The sequence below is a fragment of the Diadema setosum genome, chromosome 3 (genome assembly GCF_964275005.1).
Source record: "Diadema setosum chromosome 3, eeDiaSeto1, whole genome shotgun sequence".
NCBI classification, from domain to species: Eukaryota; Metazoa; Echinodermata; class Echinoidea; order Diadematoida; family Diadematidae; genus Diadema; species Diadema setosum.
The window spans coordinates 39,401,339-39,421,673 of record NC_092687.1 but is presented as its reverse complement, the minus strand read 5'-3'; the positions used below and the strand labels follow the sequence as shown (position 1 = coordinate 39,421,673).

Here is a 20,335-nt window from a genome sequence, read left to right as displayed (position 1 = left end):
GTAATAAAGTCACGGGAATACATCAAATATTTCTTCTCTAGAACATCCATCAAAAGGCATTTATATCTACCAAAGATCATAATTCCAGAAAAACATAGGAAAGAGCTCCAAAAATCCCTAACTGGAGTTAGCAATGGAGTTTCTAAACAAAATATACATCATAAAATTCAGCAAAGCCAGCTGTATCTTCCTATATAGGAATTATAACTCTGTTTGAAATATTCTTGGAATTTTGTATTGAACCTTGGAAGGTCACTCATCAAATCAGCAATTAATTCTCAAAACCTGGTAAAGAGCTTCAAAAATCAATAAATCCACTTCTACTCAGAGATAAGGGACAAACAATGTACGACCACAATGAGCATACTGTGTAGAACAATTTAAGCTCCAGTTCTACCCCCAATTTTCACTAATTAAAATTTTTGTTCTTCAACTCCATAAGCCACTGTGTTATACAATTTCCCAAAACATGGTAAAGAGAGCCAAAAATCCTAATTTCTGCAGTTTCATAAAAAATTCCCCCAAACAACATATCATCTTAACCGGAATATTATTTCCTATCGTAATAACAACAAATTATCTAACAATTCTATATTTTACCATTTATTTTTATTCTCTAACCCCCTTTTTTAAATCTTCCCTCACTCTTCCTATACAACCTACATTATAACATACAGCAATTATACAACAACAGCAAACCCAAAAAAAACGTTCACCCCAATAAATATTCCCGTTCTGCGTGAACTAATATCCCTTACCATTCAGATATATTGTTTTAACATCTAAAGGGCCTTCAATTATCTCTTATCTATCAGCACCAACTATAAATCCTAACATCTTCTTACTCACGTTGCTGGGATTCACCGAGTATCAAGAGAGAAAACAAATCTGTAAGCTTCTGAATTGTAACCGATCAGCTGTGTCCAGTAAACAGTCGTCTGCATATGCGCGTATTTATACCCGTCGGCCCCTTTACACAAGCGCGTACTCTACACTATTTACGCGTATTGTTTACTTCTACATTGGTAGTGTAACGCGAATGCGCTAACACAGCGCTACTCCAGCGCAACTTCCTTCCCACAGCTGCATATGGACTGATTCATTACACAAATAGGGGTTCTTGCAACTGTGAAGAAAAATTATCGTAAGTTACGTTGACAATACAAAAAGGGACTGCAAATTATGACAACTATCACCAGGAAATATGCCAAGAAAAGCAGGTAAGTACCTACAAATATAAGTCTCTAATTCGTCCCTCCGTATATTAACTGTTATTACCACCCTACTTGTTAATGGGCAGGGCAAACTAGATTCATGTGCTATATGAGCGACATCAGTGTATACAGTGTATCTGTCGACTAGCAGTGTGAGGGTTCGTATACACACGTACCGGTAAGTTCTACGCACCGTACACAATCTAGCGAGTATGTCAGTATAAATGAACTCATATATAGTCTTTCTCCATGTCTCGTTGTAGTAACACATACACATACAAGTTTTAAAAAAAATGAAGTTCAGGGTGTTCTCGCCACATTACCCCCCTCTTACCAAGTCGCTGTCCCAGCGACCAATAGGTTTAAATGTGCACTGTCGTGAAAATACTCATTCATAGTAGAATTACAACATATATACATGTTCAATTTGCTTCTGCTAATTATCAAAAACCATTGTCTGCACTATCATAGAAGTGCTCCACATATATACAATGCAATCAGAATTGTCCAAATCCAAACTGTTCGTCGATACGATAACATTGTCCACAATAACGTCACTCCTCACTATTTGCAGGCATGGTCTCCGGAAAGGTGGTCTCCACTACTCGCTTCATCAAATGAACCTGGCCATACACTTCTGTATACCATTCGGACTCAACCGTGACTTTCTTTACTACGCGAAACCCAATCCTCGGGCGCTTAACACTGATCACAAGTTCATCCTCCTCATCGTCGGCATTGTCAGAAAGGTAAGCCACTAACTTTCTCTTTCTTGGATTGTCCGACTCTCTCTCCTCTGTCTCTACTCCTGCCTCTAGCTTGGCTTCCTCCTTTGCCTTTTCTTCCCTTTCTTTCTTCTCTTTTTCTGCCTGGAGTCTGGCTTCCTCCCTTGCCTTTTCTTCCCTTTCTTTCTTCTCTTTTTCTGCCTGGAGTCTGGCTTCCTCCCTTGACTTTTCTTCCCTTTCTTTCTTTTCCTTTTCTGCCTGGAGTCTGGCTTCCTCCCTTGCCTTTTCTTCCCTGTCTTTCTTCTCCTTTTCTGCCTGCCGTATGGCTTCCTTCCATACCTTCTCTTCCCTTTCTTTCTTCTCCTTTTCTGCCTGGAGTCTGGCTTCCTCCCTTGCCTTTTCTTCCCTGTCTTTCTTCTCCTTTTCTGCCTGGAGTCTGGCTTCCTCCCTTGTCTTTTCTTCCCTGTCTTTCTTCTCCTTTTCTGCCTGTCGTATGGCTTCCTTCCATACCTTCTCTTCCATTTCTTTCTTCTCCTTTTCTGCCTGAAGGGTGGCTTTCTCCTTTGCCTTTTCTTCCATTTCTTTCTCCTCCCTCTCTGCCTTCTGCTTGGCTTCGTCCTTTCTCTTCTTTTCCTTCTCCTCCCTGTCTTTCTTCTCCTTCTCTGCCTTCTGCTTGGCTTCGTCCTTTCTCTTCTTTTCCTTCTCCTCCCTGTCTTTCTTCTCCTTCTCTGCCTTCTGCTTGGCTTCGTCCTTTCTCTTCTTTTCCTTCTCCTCCCTGTCTTTCTTCTCCTTCTCTGCCTTCTGCTTGGCTTCGTCCTTTCTCTTCTTTTCTTTCTCCTTCTCTGCCTTCTGCTTGGCTTCGTCCTTTCTCTTCTTTTCCTTCTCCTCCCTGTCTTTCTTCTCCTCTGCCTTCTGCTTGGCTTCGTCCTTTCTCTTCTTTTCCTTCTCCTCCCTGTCTTTCTTCTCCTTTTCTGCCTTCTGCTTGGCTTCGTCCTTTCTCTTCTTTTCCTTCTCCTCCCTGTCTTTCTTCTCCTTCTCTGCCTTCTGCTTGGCTTCGTCCTTTCTCTTCTTTTCCTTCTCCTCCCTGTCTTTCTTCTCCTTCTCTGCCTTCTGCTTGGCTTCGTCCTTTCTCTTCTTTTCCTTCTCCTCCCTGTCTTTCTTCTCCTTCTCTGCCTTCTGCTTGGCTTCGTCCTTTCTCTTCTTTTCCTTCTCCTCCCTGTCTTTCTTCTCCTTCTCTGCCTTCTGCTTATCTTCGTCCTTCTTCCTTTCTCTCTCCTTTTGTTCCTTCAGATCTCTCTCCATTTCATCAATTAGTGCTGCTAGTCCCCCTCCCTTGGAACTCCACCGTCTGTCCTCTGCAGTGTGCCGGTCCCTCTCCCAACGAAGCTGGTATGCCCTCGTTGCCAATTGAAACCTCAAGTAGTTTCCCTCATCCCGTCTGTCAGGGTGAGTGCGATTATAGTGGCGGTTCATGTCCCAACGATCCTGCATCTCTGTATTACAGACCTCACACCTTATTGTCAGCGTCGTACTGTGAATAGCTTCCAGATGACGGACGTAGCCTACATGGCTCATCATCTCAAGATCACATATTTCGCACCTCATCTACAAAAGATTGAAGTTCATGTGGAAAGGACAAAGCTAAAAAGAAAATCGAAGAAGCTGCGATTTGTAATCAACTGCTTGTCATAACATTGTTATCGTACTAAGAATCTAAATTCTACTGCTTTGACTAAAATTTTGCTTTTGTTTTGTTGTCATTACTGTTTTGTTCTTGTTGTAAACCAGAGATGACGACTGAGGTAGGGAAGCCCTCTTTTACAACTCGTCTCTGAACCGCCTGGGTGGTAATCTAACTCTAACAGGATTTCGCCTAACATTCTGACGCCAGTCACGAAGTGGTGGTCCAGTGTAGCGCTTCAAACGATCTGAATGTACAACTCTAGGCTTGGTACGCAGTGAAGCTTGGATGCGATACACCACATCTGATAGTCTGTGCGTTACCATGAAGGGACCATCCCACTTCACTTGAAGTTTAGGACACACACCTCTCCGTCTAGTTGGGTTGTGTAGCCAGACCCAGTCTCCAATGTCGTATTTCACAAGTGTAGAATTGCGATCATACTGCTTGGCCTGGTGCTTCTGAGCTAGGTGTAATTTATGTCTTGCTGCTTCATGTACATCTTGCAATCTATCCCTTAGTTGTTGAACATAATCTCCAGTCTCTTCATTTTCTACTTGCACTTCAGGTTGACTGATCGTGACATCTACTGGAAGCGTGATCTCTCTTCCGAGCATCATCATAACAGGAGACTCACCAGTTGATTCCTGAACGGAAGAACGATACGCCAGCATAGCATATGGAACCCACTCATCCCAGTCTGCCTGATTTCTGTCAGCATCTAGTATAGACGCTACCATCGACAGTAGTGTGCGATTGAACCTCTCTATGAATCCGTCACTTTGGGGATGTAAGGGACATGTTCTTGTCTTCTTAATATGCAAAAGTTCACATACTTCTTGCATCAACTTTGACTCAAAATTCCTGCCCTGATCACTATGCAGTTCCTTAGGTAGCCCATATCTGCAAATGAATTCTTCCACTAAAGCTCGAGCGACTGTGTTTGCCTCTTGGTTTGGTAAGGGGTATGCTTCAATCCACTTCGTGAAATAGTCCCCCACTACTAGGATGTAACGATTTCCACTCTCAGTCTCTGGTAAGGGACCCAAGATATCCATGGCCACTCTCTCAAGTGGTGCACCTACTTGATATCTCTGTAGAGGGGCCTTTGCTCTCTTAGGTGGGTTCTTTAAACGTGCACAGACTGTACACTCTCGCACTGTTGATCTAACATCCGCAGCTAGTCCAACCCAGTAGTATCTCTGTTGAACTTTGTGAAGTAACTTGTTTACCCCCAGGTGGCATGCCGTATTCGCAGCATGGAGCTCAGCCAACACAATTTTTCGCAGAGAGCGTGGTAGCACAGTTTTCCACCTAACTTCTTTACCGTCGTTTGACTCCCACCTCCTCATGAGAACACCGTCCTTTACCTCTAAAAGACCCCAATTTATCCAATACGACTTCACTGCAGATGACAGGTTTGATACAGCACCCCATAATGGCCTTTCCTCACTCTCTTCCTTCCACTTCAATATGTGCTTGATATCTGCATCTTGCAGTTGAGCTCTCCTTATCTCCATAGGAGTAGTGTTAGGTGAAACAGTGACTGCATTCAGTCTTCTTACGAGCTCCACTTCGTCATCCATCTTTAGCCTGACACTTCTATTCTTCCTTCCGTCAGCTTACTACATAAAACAGTATAAAATTATGTACACATATAATTAGAGTCAACATTCACTCCATGCTTACTAATGTCTTACACTTAATCTACTAATTGTCTTCGCAGATATCCTCCAGTCTGCCGCACTGTGAGCAGGGCCTGCGAGACAGTCCATCAGCGTTTGAGTGGATCCGTCCAGCTCTATGCTCGAGGGTGAGTTCATATTGACTTATCACTTCAATCCATCTTGCAATCTGTCCTTCCGGATTCTTGAAATTAAGCAGCCACCTCAGTGAACTGTGATCCGTTCTCACCCTGACTCGCTGACCATACAAGTAATGCCGGAAGTGTTTCAAGAAGTTCACCACGGCGAGTAGTTCACGTCTCGTGACACAGTAGTTTTGTTCAGCCTTGTTCAATGTCCTACTAGCATAAGCTATAACTCGTTCAAGCCCATCGCGTTCTTGACTCAATACTGCCCCAATGGCGAATTGACTTGCGTCTGTGTCAAGTATATACTCGTCTCCTAGTCTTGGGTAGGCAAGGATAGGTGCAGAGGTCAATTTTTCCTTTAAGAGTTCGAAAGCTTGCTCACACTCTATGGTCCACAAGAAAATGGCATGCTTCTCAGTCAGAGCCGTCAGTGGCTTAGCAATGCGCGAAAAGTCCTTGATGTATCGCCTGTAGTACGACGCTAATCCTAAGAAGCTTCGCACATCAGTGGGATTGGTAGGTCGTGGCCATTTCTGCACAGCTTCAATCTTGGCAGGATCAGTACTCACGCCTTTTGCCGATACCTTATGTCCCAGATACAAGACCTCCTTCTGAAACAGAAAGCACTTCTTTGGCTTGAGTTTGAGTTTTGCTGCTTGCAGCCTCCGCAGCACAATCTCTAGTCTTCTCAGTACTTCTTCCACTGTGGGGCCAAAAACAATGATGTCATCCAAGTAGATTAATAAGATCTTCCATTGCAGGCCAGCCATTATAGTCTCCATTAAGCGCTCAAATGTAGATGGAGCGTTGCACAATCCAAACGGCATAACTTCAAACTGAAAGAGTCCCCCAGTCACTACAAATGCTGACTTTAGTTTCGCATCCTCATCAAGTGGAATCTGCCAATAGCCTGAGGCAAGGTCGAGTGTACAGAAGTATACAGCTCCGTCGAGTGCATCGATGGATTCGTCGATACGGGGAAGGGGAAAAGAATCCTTAATAGTGTGCTCATTCAGGAGACGATAATCAACACAAAATCGCATAGTCCCGTCCTTCTTTTTAACTAGTACAACCGGTGCTGACCATGGGCTGCTAGACGGTTTGATGATACCACGTTGAAGCATGTCATTCACGTGACGTTCTATTTCCTCTCGCTGCCCCATGGGAGGTCTACGGGGACGTTGCCTAATGGGTGCAGGGCAAGTAGTGTGAATAGAGTGGTGGGTAACATCCGTTCTGCCAATATCGTGGTCACCCCGTGAGAAAACATCTTGATAGTCTACCAGCAAAGCCGATATCTCTTCCTCATGACCTTGTACATTCTCCAATGTTCTGTTATAGATATCTTGTAGATGATCAGGAACCATTTTCAGAGATGATTGGATATTTGCTAGCTCATGCGCACCATATATGTCTGTACAGTGGATCCTCTCACCATTGATGTCAATAGTTCCCAACTCACAGTTGATTGATGCATTAGTACGCTGAAGAAAATCCATCCCCAGGATACCATCATGGTCGATGTCAGCTATCACAGCGTTGATGTCATATGATTTCACCCCAATTTGAATGCTCACATTAGACTCGCCATACACTTGAATCGGTGTACCGTCAGCTTGTAGCAGTCTGATATCACACTCCTCCATCGAGTCAGCTAATTCACATGTCATTCTACACAAAGCTCGATGTGATATGATAGTAATTGAAGATCCAGTATCGATTAGCAGGTCCAGTCTCTCATCATCAATTATCCCTTTTATGAAGAGTCCTTGTTTGATTTCTTTTACTGTACCTATTTGTGCTCTCCTCTTAGGTTGATAGTCCAACGGCACGGGCCCTACTTGTACTGTGGCCTTGCCCTCGCCCACTGGGAAGACCTGTTCTCGTTTCCCACCTTCTCTCTGTAGGGACACTGCTTAGCGATGTGACCATTCCTATTACAGCAGTAGCAGACAACCGAATTTGACTGTGATGCCATGTTCTCTATCCTGGATGTGAGTTGTCGCAACGCCATTCTCAGCTCAGCAATTTCTTTCTTTGTTTCACCATCTGCAGGTTCTGGCTTGGGTGACGGCATATTATCAATGGCACGAACAAGTCGAGATGGCCTAATTCTCTCTCGAGCCCTCTCTGCTTTGAGGAACGATTCTGTCGCCAATCCAGCACTTATGGCATCGTCTAGCGTCATGGGATGAGCTCGAAAAATTCCAGCCCTGATCTCAGCCTCATCTATCGCCTCAGAAAAATGAGTTTTTGCAAGGCGCTCACGAGCAGAGGCACTCATCTCCGGGTACGCCAGACCGGTTAAGTCACGAATAGCTTGCCCAAGCTGCTGTAGTGATTCGTCCTTATGTCTACGCCGTGTACGGAGCTCCATCAGAAAGTTCTCCGCCTGTTCCCCAGGTCCGAATCTTCTCTCCAACTGTGACACTAACTCAGCGTAAGAGATGCAGGTAGTAGATGAAAGATTATTCAACACCTTCAGTGCTGGACCATGTAGTCGTGTAGCCAAGTATTGACCAGCTTCCAAATCAGACCATCCATTAAGTTGCAAACAGGCTTCAAAGTGTCGTTTATAATCAGCCCAGGGCATCTTCCCTCCATATTTCTCTGGCACGACATCGCGACAGCTTCCAACTCTCATCACGCCACTGCCGGATTGAGTAGCTTGCCTGTTTGGAGTACATCGCAGTGATTGCCTGTAGCCTTGTGATGTGTACGTCTGACGTCGCTCAGCTGGAATCGCGTCTCCAAATTCTCCTCTAACTGCAATCTCCGGGTCGGATGAGTCAACAGCCCACCGAGTCTGTATTTTGTCGTCATGATGACCATCACCCGCGGCCATTTGCTCAGAAACTTTAGGACTCACTGCATCAATTTCTTCCATCTCTGGCCTACCATATTATGTGTATAATGATAGACAATAATGTCTTTCATCTCGTTTTGTTTTGTTTTTGTGCCAAGCGTACCCTTTACAATGTTGTAAGAAGTACGACTTCATATAGATAGCTAAATATTAACTGCATATTACGTACAACATATGGATACTTCTCCATGGAAACTAAATCCATGGTGATAGCAATTTGCTAACACTTCTTTTGTACCTCTCAATATCTATTTTCTGTCAAATACTCATATTCAATAGGAGAATTCCTTATAGTACCTGCCTGGTTGCATAGAATACCATTTCTTTCAACAACATTATGCTCATACAGTGTAAAAAAAAAAAATGTGAAGCACCATCCTACCGGACAAAACACCATCCCACCGCTGCCACCAAAAATGTAACGCGAGAAGGGGGGGGGGGGGGGAAATAAATAGAGACTGAACATCTGAGAATATCCACGTCTCCTAATCCTGTAGTATGCTGCCACCAGGTAATTTTTGGGTGTACCACTCCCTGCTGAGAAGTCGAGAACTAACTTCCTCAGCTAACGTGTTTGGAGAGAGAGATCTGTAACTTGAGTGAGTCCTATATGTAAACGATGTCTATGCTAAAGAATGTTGTGGCTGCATGTGTACGTTACATACTGGTATTCCTCTTGCGTATAACCTTGACGCCTATAATTAATCATCACCAGTGTCAGTACCGAATGCGCACGCACACACTGCATCTCACATGCGCGCATACCTCATGTTCGCGCCACTCGAGCATGTGCGAGCACCACTCTCAGTTGAGTACTCCAGTCTAACACAGCCCACACAAACTAGCATCGGCAATCATTCGCTCATCTTATTCATCTAATACGAGGAAATACCTCAGAGAATCGACCAAGCATTTAGGGTAAGCTAAGTCAGAATTCTTCTAACCTTCTCTGTATCCAAATTAACATAGATCATGTGTAGGTAAGCATTTAAAGTAGAGCCTCAGTCTCTAACTGTCACAGCTAGACTTCACATGCGTGTACACACACAGGTATACAAACATCTCAGGCACTCACTCTCCCTCCAATCACCAAGGCTATCCAATAAGTTCTAGGACCTCGCGTTTGTTGGTAACGTGTTTAAAAGGCTTCGATGTGCGGTTCGTTTGTTCAAAGTATATGAACGTGGTGCATAAATTTGTCCAGTGTCTTTGTTAATCTACAATACTTAATTAAATCTCATATCCACAACCTCAATCACTGATCACTGTATGCATTCATTCCAGCATCCAGGCAGTACAACTACAAACTTGATGTCCGAACGTTTGAATTTAACTTATAACTTTTAGACTTTAATAAGTCTAAATTCTGTTTGTACAAGTATATATACAAATCATTTCATTTACAACATTTCAAACATCTTCTCTTAGAGACAAGAACCAACTTGAATATGAGTATTTTCCCAGCTTAATCTGACCAAGGTTCACTAACGCTGTAGACCCAACTACGAATCTACGATATCCCAGCTCAGAACGTACCACATATGACGTGGTACTGTAGTTAGACCACTCGTGACATTCAAAGTCACATGAATATTGTAAATATAATTCTCCATAATTTAGTTTAATGACTGCCTCTTTATCATGGAGACTACTATGTAAGAAATACTACTCCACTACAATGTTATTTAAAGACATCTCATTTTGAGACCCAATTTGTTGTCAGAAAGTGAAATTTCTTCCGTGCTTTTGTTCCTGCTAACCTGTGCGAACCTCATCCTACTAGCGAACTCCTGTAGACAGTAGACTCACTAAGACTCCAAGTCTTCCTACCCGTCTCTTTCCGAATAACATCTCTAAGTAAGTGCACATTACTCTCTCCAATAGAATAAAGAATAAAGCAATAAAGAATAAAATCCTTTCATAACCGCTCCGGTCACCCCTCTGGGATTTCAATCCTTAACATAAAACTGCTGCACCACACAAAAGAGCATTATGCGCCCCACACACGATGTCGGTGGCCACGCGTCGCTGTCTGTCTACTCCGGCAGAATTTGGCCTCAAGTCTCTAACGACTCCCAAATTACCCCTGCCACCAAAAAGCCTACGAAATTCTACAGTGTTTCCATTAAGCCTCTAAGCACGTCGACTTGCTCATGACTCGTCCCGCGACTTTCTTGAAACAAAAAGAAGAAATTTGGCTATCTCAACAAATTAGCTTACTTTCTTATATAATGCCTACTATTATAAATCTTTTATTACTAACAGGCCAAGTTGAAAAAAAATAACCTTTTACTCAAGTGTTCGGGAATGGAGCCTGCTACTAACTGAGGGTGGGGAAATTGAAAGAGATGGAGGGGGGGGGGTGGTAAAGGATCTGGACTCAGTCTGGTAAACAGCTTCTTGTCGTTCCCCAGTAGACATCAGCGTCACCAGCTCAGTCCAGCAGCAAGTAGGCCTGCTAGTCTGTCACCATGAACCCTCAGATACAGGTAAACACAGCTCCGGTACTGTTGCCCTCAGTGGGTGGTGTCGGCACTCCAAAGGGAAGGGGGGGGGGGGGAAAGGGAAGGGGTAGGGGTAGGGAAGGAGTGGGAACGGTAGTGGACACCAGCCCTCGGACACTGGCATAGTAGCACCCATCTGTTGACTTCGTTGTTTTTCCCCGATATAGACTGCATTACCAGACCAGAGAGACCCTCTCTATTGGCTGCAAACCCTGACAATGTCACTCTCTCCTAGGCCTCGCCTGGTCCGCCAGCTAGTCCATTCAGTTCCCAGCTCATCCACGTAGTGGCCACGGTTGCAGGGGATGAGGGGAGTGGGGAAGGAGTGGGGAAGCAATTCCTATTCCCTCACTTGAGTATTACTTAATATTTTCCTCATATTAGATAATTAAACAAGTTGCTGATAATTGAAATCTTATACTTCTTCTTAGAACCTTGGTCATGCTCACTACCTACATGTATGACACAATAACTGTCACTTTGGCATTAAGCTGGTATGATGCATTAAGCATCCATCTTAATATTTACACAAAAGAGTATACACATAAAAAGAACGTGATGAGCATCTCTGTGCTCAATTAGTAGCGATCAATAACCACAACAGTGCACATGTATTTACAAAATTATATGATTACCCTATAAATATACCTATCGAGGGTACGCTTGGTTTATATCAAAGACATACTATGTAATAGGTGGAGGGTACTCCCTCCACTCCACCTCCATATTGTTAATTATCTGGTTCGACTGGCAAATAAAACATAAGAAAGACTAGAATAATTCTACTTGTTGTTATACTTCCATATGGCATATTTGAGTATAAAATCAAGTAATAAAGTCACGGGAATACATCAAATATTTCTTCTCTAGAACATCCATCAAAAGGCATTTATATCTACCAAAGATCATAATTCCAGAAAAACATAGGAAAGAGCTCCAAAAATCCCTAACTGGAGTTAGCAATGGAGTTTCTAAACAAAATATACATCATAAAATTCAGCAAAGCCAGCTGTATCTTCCTATATAGGAATTATAACTCTGTTTGAAATATTCTTGGAATTTTGTATTGAACCTTGGAAGGTCACTCATCAAATCAGCAATTAATTCTCAAAACCTGGTAAAGAGCTTCAAAAATCAATAAATCCACTTCTACTCAGAGATAAGGGACAAACAATGTACGACCACAATGAGCATACTGTGTAGAACAATTTAAGCTCCAGTTCTATACCCCCAATTTTCACTAATTAAAATTTTTGTTCTTCAACTCCATAAGCCACTGTGTTATACAATTTCCCAAAACATGGTAAAGAGAGCCAAAAATCCTAATTTCTGCAGTTTCATAAAAAATTCCCCCAAACAACATATCATCTTAACCGGAATATTATTTCCTATCATAATAACAACAAATTATCTAACAATTCTATATTTTACCATTTATTTTTATTCTCTAACCCCCTTTTTTAAATCTTCCCTCACTCTTCCTATACAACCTACATTATAACATACAGCAATTATACAACAACAGCAAACCCAAAAAAAACGTTCACCCCAATAAATATTCCCGTTCTGCGTGAACTAATATCCCTTACCATTCAGATATATTGTTTTAACATCTAAAGGGCCTTCAATTATCTCTTATCTATCAGCACCAACTATAAATCCTAACATCTTCTTACTCACGTTGCTGGGATTCACCGAGTATCAAGAGAGAAAACAAATCTGTAAGCTTCTGAATTGTAACCGATCAGCTGTGTCCAGTAAACAGTCGTCTGCATATGCGCGTATTTATACCCGTCGGCCCCTTTACACAAGCGCGTACTCTACACTATTTACGCGTATTGTTTACTTCTACATTGGTAGTGTAACGCGAATGCGCTAACACAGCGCTACTCCAGCGCAACTTCCTTCCCACAGCTGCATATGGACTGATTCATTACACAAATAGGGGTTCTTGCAACTGTGAAGAAAAATTATCGTAAGTTACGTTGACAATACAAAAAGGGACTGCAAATTATGACAACTATCACCAGGAAATATGCCAAGAAAAGCAGGTAAGTACCTACAAATATAAGTCTCTAATTCGTCCCTCCGTATATTAACTGTTATTACCACCCTACTTGTTAATGGGCAGGGCAAACTAGATTCATGTGCTATATGAGCGACATCAGTGTATACAGTGTATCTGTCGACTAGCAGTGTGAGGGTTCGTATACACACGTACCGGTAAGTTCTACGCACCGTACACAATCTAGCGAGTATGTCAGTATAAATGAACTCATATATAGTCTTTCTCCATGTCTCGTTGTAGTAACACATACACATACAAGTTTTAAAAAAAATGAAGTTCAGGGTGTTCTCGCCACAATATTATTAAAAGACTCACGAATATCAAAGCAAAATGTGTTACAATAAACCATGGTTATTCAGCTATGAACAACAAAAATAAAAATGCCTCGCTAAGAGGAGAATGATATGTTAACAGCTGTATTTGCAAATCATATTGTTTTTATGTTAAAAAGGGGTAAGAATGGTGATGATGATGATGATGATCCACAGCATTTATATGGCGCCATATATCTGTTATAGAAACATTCAAAGGCGCAGACTCCTCCAAGACAGTTAGCAATTGAATGTCCGGTGAAAAATGTGAGTTTTGAGTGAGGCTTTGAAGTGATCCAGTTTGTCAATTTCACGGAGGAAAGATGGGAGGGAGTTCCGTAGGCTAGGAGCAATAGAGGAAAATGCCCGGTCTCCGTATCCCTTGAGATGTGTGATGGGCACCTGTAGAATAAGGCCTGTAGAGAATAAAAGCAAAACAAAGGTGTAATAGAAAATGAAATGGTCAAAATGGAGTAGCTGTGCTATCAAGTTTATTTTTTTTTTGCCAACTTCATTCCAAACGTTGGATAATCTATGGTATGAACCTTTTAATCACGCTCAAATACGCACTTAGGAATACCTCATGTCAGGATGGACGCAGAGATGTACGGGTATGTGCTCAAACACGCCTTTAGTCATCTATGGTTACTTATTGTATATACATTCTAATTATTATAAACATGCATATCATCCACAATCATATACACAGTATTATGCTACAAACATAGTATAATAGGTAGTGTGTGTGTGTGTGTGTCCCTATTATTCATTTACTTTTTTTTTTATTCACGTTCCATATTCCACATTTCGTACAAGTTTTATATTCCATTTGATTTGAAGCAGAAAAGTTTTTTTCACACAATGGTCAGTTTGAACCAATAATGCACAAATGTATAAGGACATAATGATTATAATTAACGTGTAATATGAGGAACCCACTAAAAAGCAAAGCTTGTAGGATGTGGGTTCCAAAAATATAACACAGGGTTTTAGTACAGTGTATCAAAGTCAGAAGTGACGTAACATGCAAAATTCAAAATATCGAGAATATTACTATGTTTACGAGATGTACAAAGTATAGTATATAATGTTTTATGATTAACTTATGGTATAAATGCTTAAAAAAAGTAGCAAGTTAATCAAACTGGTGAGGTCATCCGAGCAAGGCATCATTTAAGTATATGCAAAAAAAAAAAAAATTAAAAAATTAAGCGATTTACTTATTCACATAACCATCATATCTAATATCCACATGTGTATATAATAATGTATGTATGTTTAATGTATGTAGGTCTGAATGTACGTATCAATTAAAGATTATTTGACCACCAAATGTGTCTATAATTTTCTCAAACGATTGTGTCCGCTATTAATTCTTATAATGATCTCACTGGTGCGTAGATCATCCGAGGGTGTACCCGGACAGTGTACATCGAGGGATCATTATTATTATCACATTTACATCTGTTTAAGCAGGTTGTCTGCAGAGCTTTCCTGAGGAAAGGTTTTATCTTTCGATTACAGCGCTATCACGAGCGAGTAAGTGGGATAAATAGGTCATCGATTATACAGACGCGTCTGTGGGCAAAGTCTAACCCAAAGTCTATCAGACGAGGAAGGGTTCATGAATAGGAGAGGGGTAGTGGAAGGTAGGGTGGGGCGTTTGCGGGACTGAGTATGAACTATGATATCATCTATACAGGTCATAAAAATGCTCTATGCCAAGACGAACTTTTTTTTATTTATTTCATTCTATCTCTTTACTACAAGAACGACAGCTACAGGAAAGCACCGTTAGACAAATAAAGAGGACAAGACAGAATAATGATAAAATTGAAACATCACAGAAGGAGAAACAAGGTGGAGAAGGAGAGAGAGAGAGAGATGAAGGAGAATGAGAAGGAACTATTATAGAAGGCTTAAAGGTATTAGCCCACATTTGTAAACCTGCAGCAATTGGTGTCATAGTTAGCATGGAGTTTGGGTATGATTGCAGTAACACCTGTGCAAAATTTCGTTCCAATTAGTCCTTTACTTTCATAAAAAAAAATGCACCGTATGCATGCGTATAACGCTCGCTAGCTCCGGTCCACGTACGTACTACATGCACGCGATACATGTGTAAGTTACATGTACGTAGCTAGCCCGCGCTCGTAATTCGATTTTGGGTCGGGTTGACCTGGTTTGAAAATTAATTTTAAAACGATGATTTTCTCTCTTTTATCGAATGGTATGGACAAAGAGCAACAGGTGAGGTATGTTACTGTTATAACTTGTACTTGAAGTCATATTGGACCTGTGTTATGCAGTTTTGATTTTCGTGCGTTTGCAAATGTGGGCTAGTACCTTTAAAAGCTGCATGAAGACAAAGGGAAGAAAAGTATCAGAAGCAGAATGGAAGCTAGAGGAAAATGCGGAGAAGAGATAGAGAGAGAGAGAAATGAGAGAAGGTAGAATAAGAAGATAAAAAGAGTAAAAGAAGAAAGCCTAAAAGAAGAAGAAAATGAAGAGAAGGGGGAGATTTATAAGAATAAGGAGAAGGGGAAATTGCAGCTACAGGAGGAACAGAAAGATAAAAAGAGGAAGAATGACAATAAAAAACTATATTATATTGTGAAAGAAAATTAGAAAATTTTCAAATATAAGAAGAGTAACATAAAGAAGATAAAAGAGCTGAAATGAGGAAAGAAGAAATAAAAAGGAGAAGAAGACTTAAGAAGAAGAAGATACAGAAGGAAAAGAAGGAGGAAATGAATTGAAATGAAATTAATTGGATTAAATTATTATTATTATTATTATTATTATTATTACTATTATTTATAGTGCGCTTTTCCCACAAGGCCCAAAGCGCTTACAATCAATTCAAAACATGTACGACAGTATGTGTAATTGGATAAATGTTATATATACAGCTACGAACTAGTTGCTACTGAAAAGATGTGTTTTCAAGGCTTTTTTGAACACACTGACTGATGGAGACTGTCTAACGGTAAGTGGTAAATTGAATTGAATTGAGGAACAGAAAAGGGAAAAAGGAGAATGAAAGAAAAAGCGAAGATAACAAAGGCAAAAGAGAAAGGGGAGAAGGAATAGAAATGCCAGAAGAATAATGAAAATAGAATAAAGATAAAGAAGGAGAAGAAGGAGATGGAAAAAAAGAAGGAAGGATCTAATAATTGAAAGAAGATCAAGGAGAGGGAGGAGGTGAAGAAGAAAGAGTAAGAGAAGAAAATAAAAGAGACAAAGAGAGAAGCTCAAGAAGGGGATAAAGAAGGAGTAGAGGAATATACTTCTTGCAAAAACAAGATGAAGAAAGAAAGAAAATATCTATTTATCAAATGGAGACAATCCAACAGACGCGAAACATCCATTCTACGACACACGGTAGAATTTTCGTATAGTGCCACTTGCGGCCAAACATACGGACACACATAGGTAAATAGAATTTCCAGACAGACGAAGCGACAGGCAACACGATATAAAGGCGTACATAGAAGAGATAAAGTGGGAGAGACGTTGCACATACTATGAGACGTTCAAAAGGCAAACTAGGTGCAGGTAAATCTTGGCGGCTATTTATATAACAAATCTCTACTTGAGTTGAACTGTTTGTGTTCGTAATCAGAGAAGCGAACAATCAGTGATTTACGCAGTACTAATTTGGAGTGGTAATTAACGGTTGTATCCAGTCAGAGTTATCGGACATCCGATTTCAAGTGTTATCGGAAAATGATACCATCCTTGGGTTGAGATAAAATGACAATGTCATATTCATCACTTTAAAGGGATGGTATTGCTTTGGCTGCGGTGGGGATTTAAGTTTTAACTTTTTGCGAGATTAGAAACCACTCATTTGAAATATTCAAGAGCATGCAATTTTTAGAGAAATTAATAGTTTGATTAAAATAAGTTTTGATATGGCTGCGATATCTAAAAATGAAGTAAAGCACATTGGTCCTGATAAAAGGTAGGTCCCACCTTTTATTACGACCACTTTGCTTTTGGAGATCTCGGCTATTTTAGAACCGATTTTCATCGAAATATAAACTATTAATTCATCTAGATTTGTATGCTATTTAATATTTACACAAGTAGATTCTAATACACTGTCTGGAAAAAAAAAATCCCCATGTCAATTACCACTTACCAATTACCACTCCTTTAGAGGACACTGAAACACCAAAAGAAATAATAATTATTGGAAAAGAAAGAGAATATAAAATAAGTTGAAGTAATAAAAGTAAGTGAAACTGAGTAGAGATGGGAGACGGGTAGTTGGAAAGATTTGTCATAGTCAGACAAAGAAATGCACAGACAGATAAGATGTATATTTTTACTATAAAATAAAAACGTACGTTTATCTATTATCCTCCTTCGCTTACCCTCTTCCATACGTTGATATTTTCTTCCGTCACAAAGATAATGAAATAAACCAGACCGTTCATGTATATAAATGGACTGCTAGAAAGACATGATGTAAATAAATAGATGGAAAGATGGGTAAGTAAGAAAAAATATTTATGAATTACTAAATCACACTTCTTGCATCACGTCAAAATATTGACATTATTTACATTACTAAGAAATTCCAAAATTGGCTACAACAATGCTACCCTGCGTAAAGTTTGAAAATCCATTTCAATCAGGGGAAAAAAAAAAAACCACCTGGATTATAGACTATTAAAACATTTCAAAGAGTGCAAGAGATTATACCATTATCTTACATGGGCACATGATTTATTTGCGATACAATGGATGAGTGACAGTGCCAGAGTTCACCCTGTGGTGCAAAATTACGATAAACACTAATAGGTGTCATGTCTATTATTAATTGCCTTATTTCGTCAGCTGTTCGTTGTAGTGCTACGACTACAGTCCCTTAGTCCGAAATACTGCAATTGGTGTCCTGTTTAAAATTCTAATGTCTGCTCTGCAGGCTATCCATAGCAATGGTTGAAACTGAAATGGTTGCAATAATCATGACAACATTTAAATTATGTCAACAGAGAAACCGAAAAACAATCGACAACAGCAAACAAATAAATACACAAACGAACAAACACAAAGCGTTGAATGCTTTCATACATGTGAAATAAGGCTTTGTCCTTCAGAAAAGCTGAAACAACTTCTACAACTATAACTGCTTTACAACTTTGAACTTTTACAGTTTCTTCAAGTAACTGCTACTATTTAATTACAAAAACCATTATAATGATAACGATGTTGGACAAAGGTCATGGACATTAATGGACTATAGATATGCCCCAGAGAGAGAGAGAGAGAGAATTATGCCAGCTTCCCAATCGCTACATGTAATGAACCAATGTGCAAGAAAGATTTGATTGTATTTTGATTATTATTATGAAAAAAAAAAAACGAAAATGGGAAGTGGGCGCTGCAGAGTGATGTTGAAAAACGCATCACATCAGCTGTCTACTATCATATGCATTATAATATCATTCCTATCATTCTATCATTGTGTAATGGCGAGAACAATGGAATCTCGTGAAATTAGAGGAAGAGAGGTTTGTGGTAACACCATTGGTGTGTAGTCCTTTCAGGGACCATTGCTTGGCAAAAGAAGAGCCTCGGAAAGAGGGGAGTTGAGGTTTGATGGAGGGAAGAGACATAATAAGATCGAGAGAGTGTATAAAAGCAAAAAGTGAATATGGAGGGGCAGTGGTAAGGTGGAAGTTGAAGTTGCACCATGGAGACGGGACAATTGTCACTCTCTAATTCTCTAGTCGCTTCTCTCCTCTTTTTAGGCTCTTCTTTAGCCAATCAAAGTTCCCTGCAAAGACAACGCCCACAATATGGTGTTACTTCAAACCCCTCTCCCTTCTCATCCTTTAAAGGGATGGTTCAGTATTGGTGGAGGCGAGGATTAGGCTTTTAACTTTTTGTGAGATTCAATATTCAATTCAATTCAATAGTTTATTTATTCCATCATCAAAAAGAAAAGAAAAGAAAAAGTTGACATAATCCAAAGTGATACATTTTTTTTCATTTCTCTTACACTCGTCTGATAAAGGATTTTTTTTAAATACAATATAAAGAATATACACGAATGATGTCGTAAAAAAGAAACAATGCACTTTGCTATGGCAACAAAAATAGTAAATAATCACAATGATGGAAAACAGTGTTCCACTAAAAAAGCCAAGCTTGTAAGACGTGGAACACAGGAACAAAACAACAACAGCACCAATTTGTTATACCAATAAAACGTATTCATTTTAAATTCTTTTATATACTATTGTACATTTTACTCATTGATATATGATGCTGATACTATGAACAATACCTTACTAGGATTTTAGAATGCAAACGTATTAACTATGTAACATATCACATTTGTGGTTTATTGAGATATCAATAAACCATTTATGAAATAGTACAGAGCATTCCTTTCTAAGACGAATTCAAAGTTTATTTGATGAAAATCGGTTTGAAATAGGTGAGACATCAAACAAAAAGTAAAATAAAGCGATCGTAATAAAAGCTAGGTCCCACCTTTTATTAGGATTGCCCTATTTTGCGTAACTCGGCCATTTCAAAACCAATTTTCATCAAATAAACGTTGAATTCCTCTTGGAATTACATGCTCTTTCATATTTCATTTCTCATTATCTCACCAAGAAATGTTAGAAACCTGAAGTTATAGGTCTCTACCAAACTATACGATCCCTTTAATACTTCACCATGCAAACCTTTAAGCAACAAACTCGCAAAAGTTTGCCCGACCTTCGCGAAAGGTTATCTGCTTACACTAACTATGATGATAATAATGACTTATTTTCTTCATGGCAATGTTTACCCTTTGACTGCAGCTATTGACTTATGTCTAGCCCACTGCATAGGTATAGAAAAAGAATGATTTTGATGAGATTATTATTGGTGTGTGTGCGTGTGTATGTGTGTTCTTTCAACATTACATTCATGAACCTTGCCAATGGAAGAATGCATGTTGCGCATTGATATCTCTGCCATGGTAGTGGGCCAGATACGTAGCAAAAATTGGTCGAGATGCTCACATTCGGTGGAAAGTAGGAAATTTTTAGGGCGCTGATTTAAAAAAAAAGAAAATGCCGGATCCGAGAGATCTGACCACAGGGTCGGCCGCCATTTTGAATTCCAATACAGCCGCCGTCAC

At 40.1% G+C, this 20,335-nt stretch overlaps 1 protein-coding gene across 2 annotated transcripts; it reads right to left on the bottom strand.

The window, feature by feature from the left end:
* Nucleotides 1-901: 901 nt before the first annotated feature.
* LOC140226588 (uncharacterized) lies at nucleotides 902-12,714 on the bottom strand. 2 transcript variants are annotated; one of them, XM_072307041.1, is made up of 2 exons: nucleotides 12,484-12,714; nucleotides 902-3,544 (listed from the first exon to the last, which is right to left on the bottom strand). In XM_072307041.1, the coding sequence occupies exon 2, from the start codon at nucleotides 3,542-3,544 to the stop codon at nucleotides 1,769-1,771; it is 1,776 nt and encodes a 591-aa protein (XP_072163142.1). In that variant the 5' UTR covers nucleotides 12,484-12,714; the 3' UTR covers nucleotides 902-1,768. The 2 variants fall into 2 exon arrangements, with proteins under 2 accessions (XP_072163142.1, XP_072163141.1); XM_072307040.1 differs by lacking the exon at nucleotides 12,484-12,714 and adding an exon at nucleotides 3,988-5,117.
* Between the last annotated feature and the right edge of the window lie 7,621 nt (nucleotides 12,715-20,335).

What these genes read in the sequence shown, in the direction of transcription:
- LOC140226588 (XM_072307041.1), bottom strand. Translation starts at nt 3,544, where the DNA reads ATGAGGTGCGAAATATGTGATCTTGAGATGATGAGCCATGTAGGCTAC.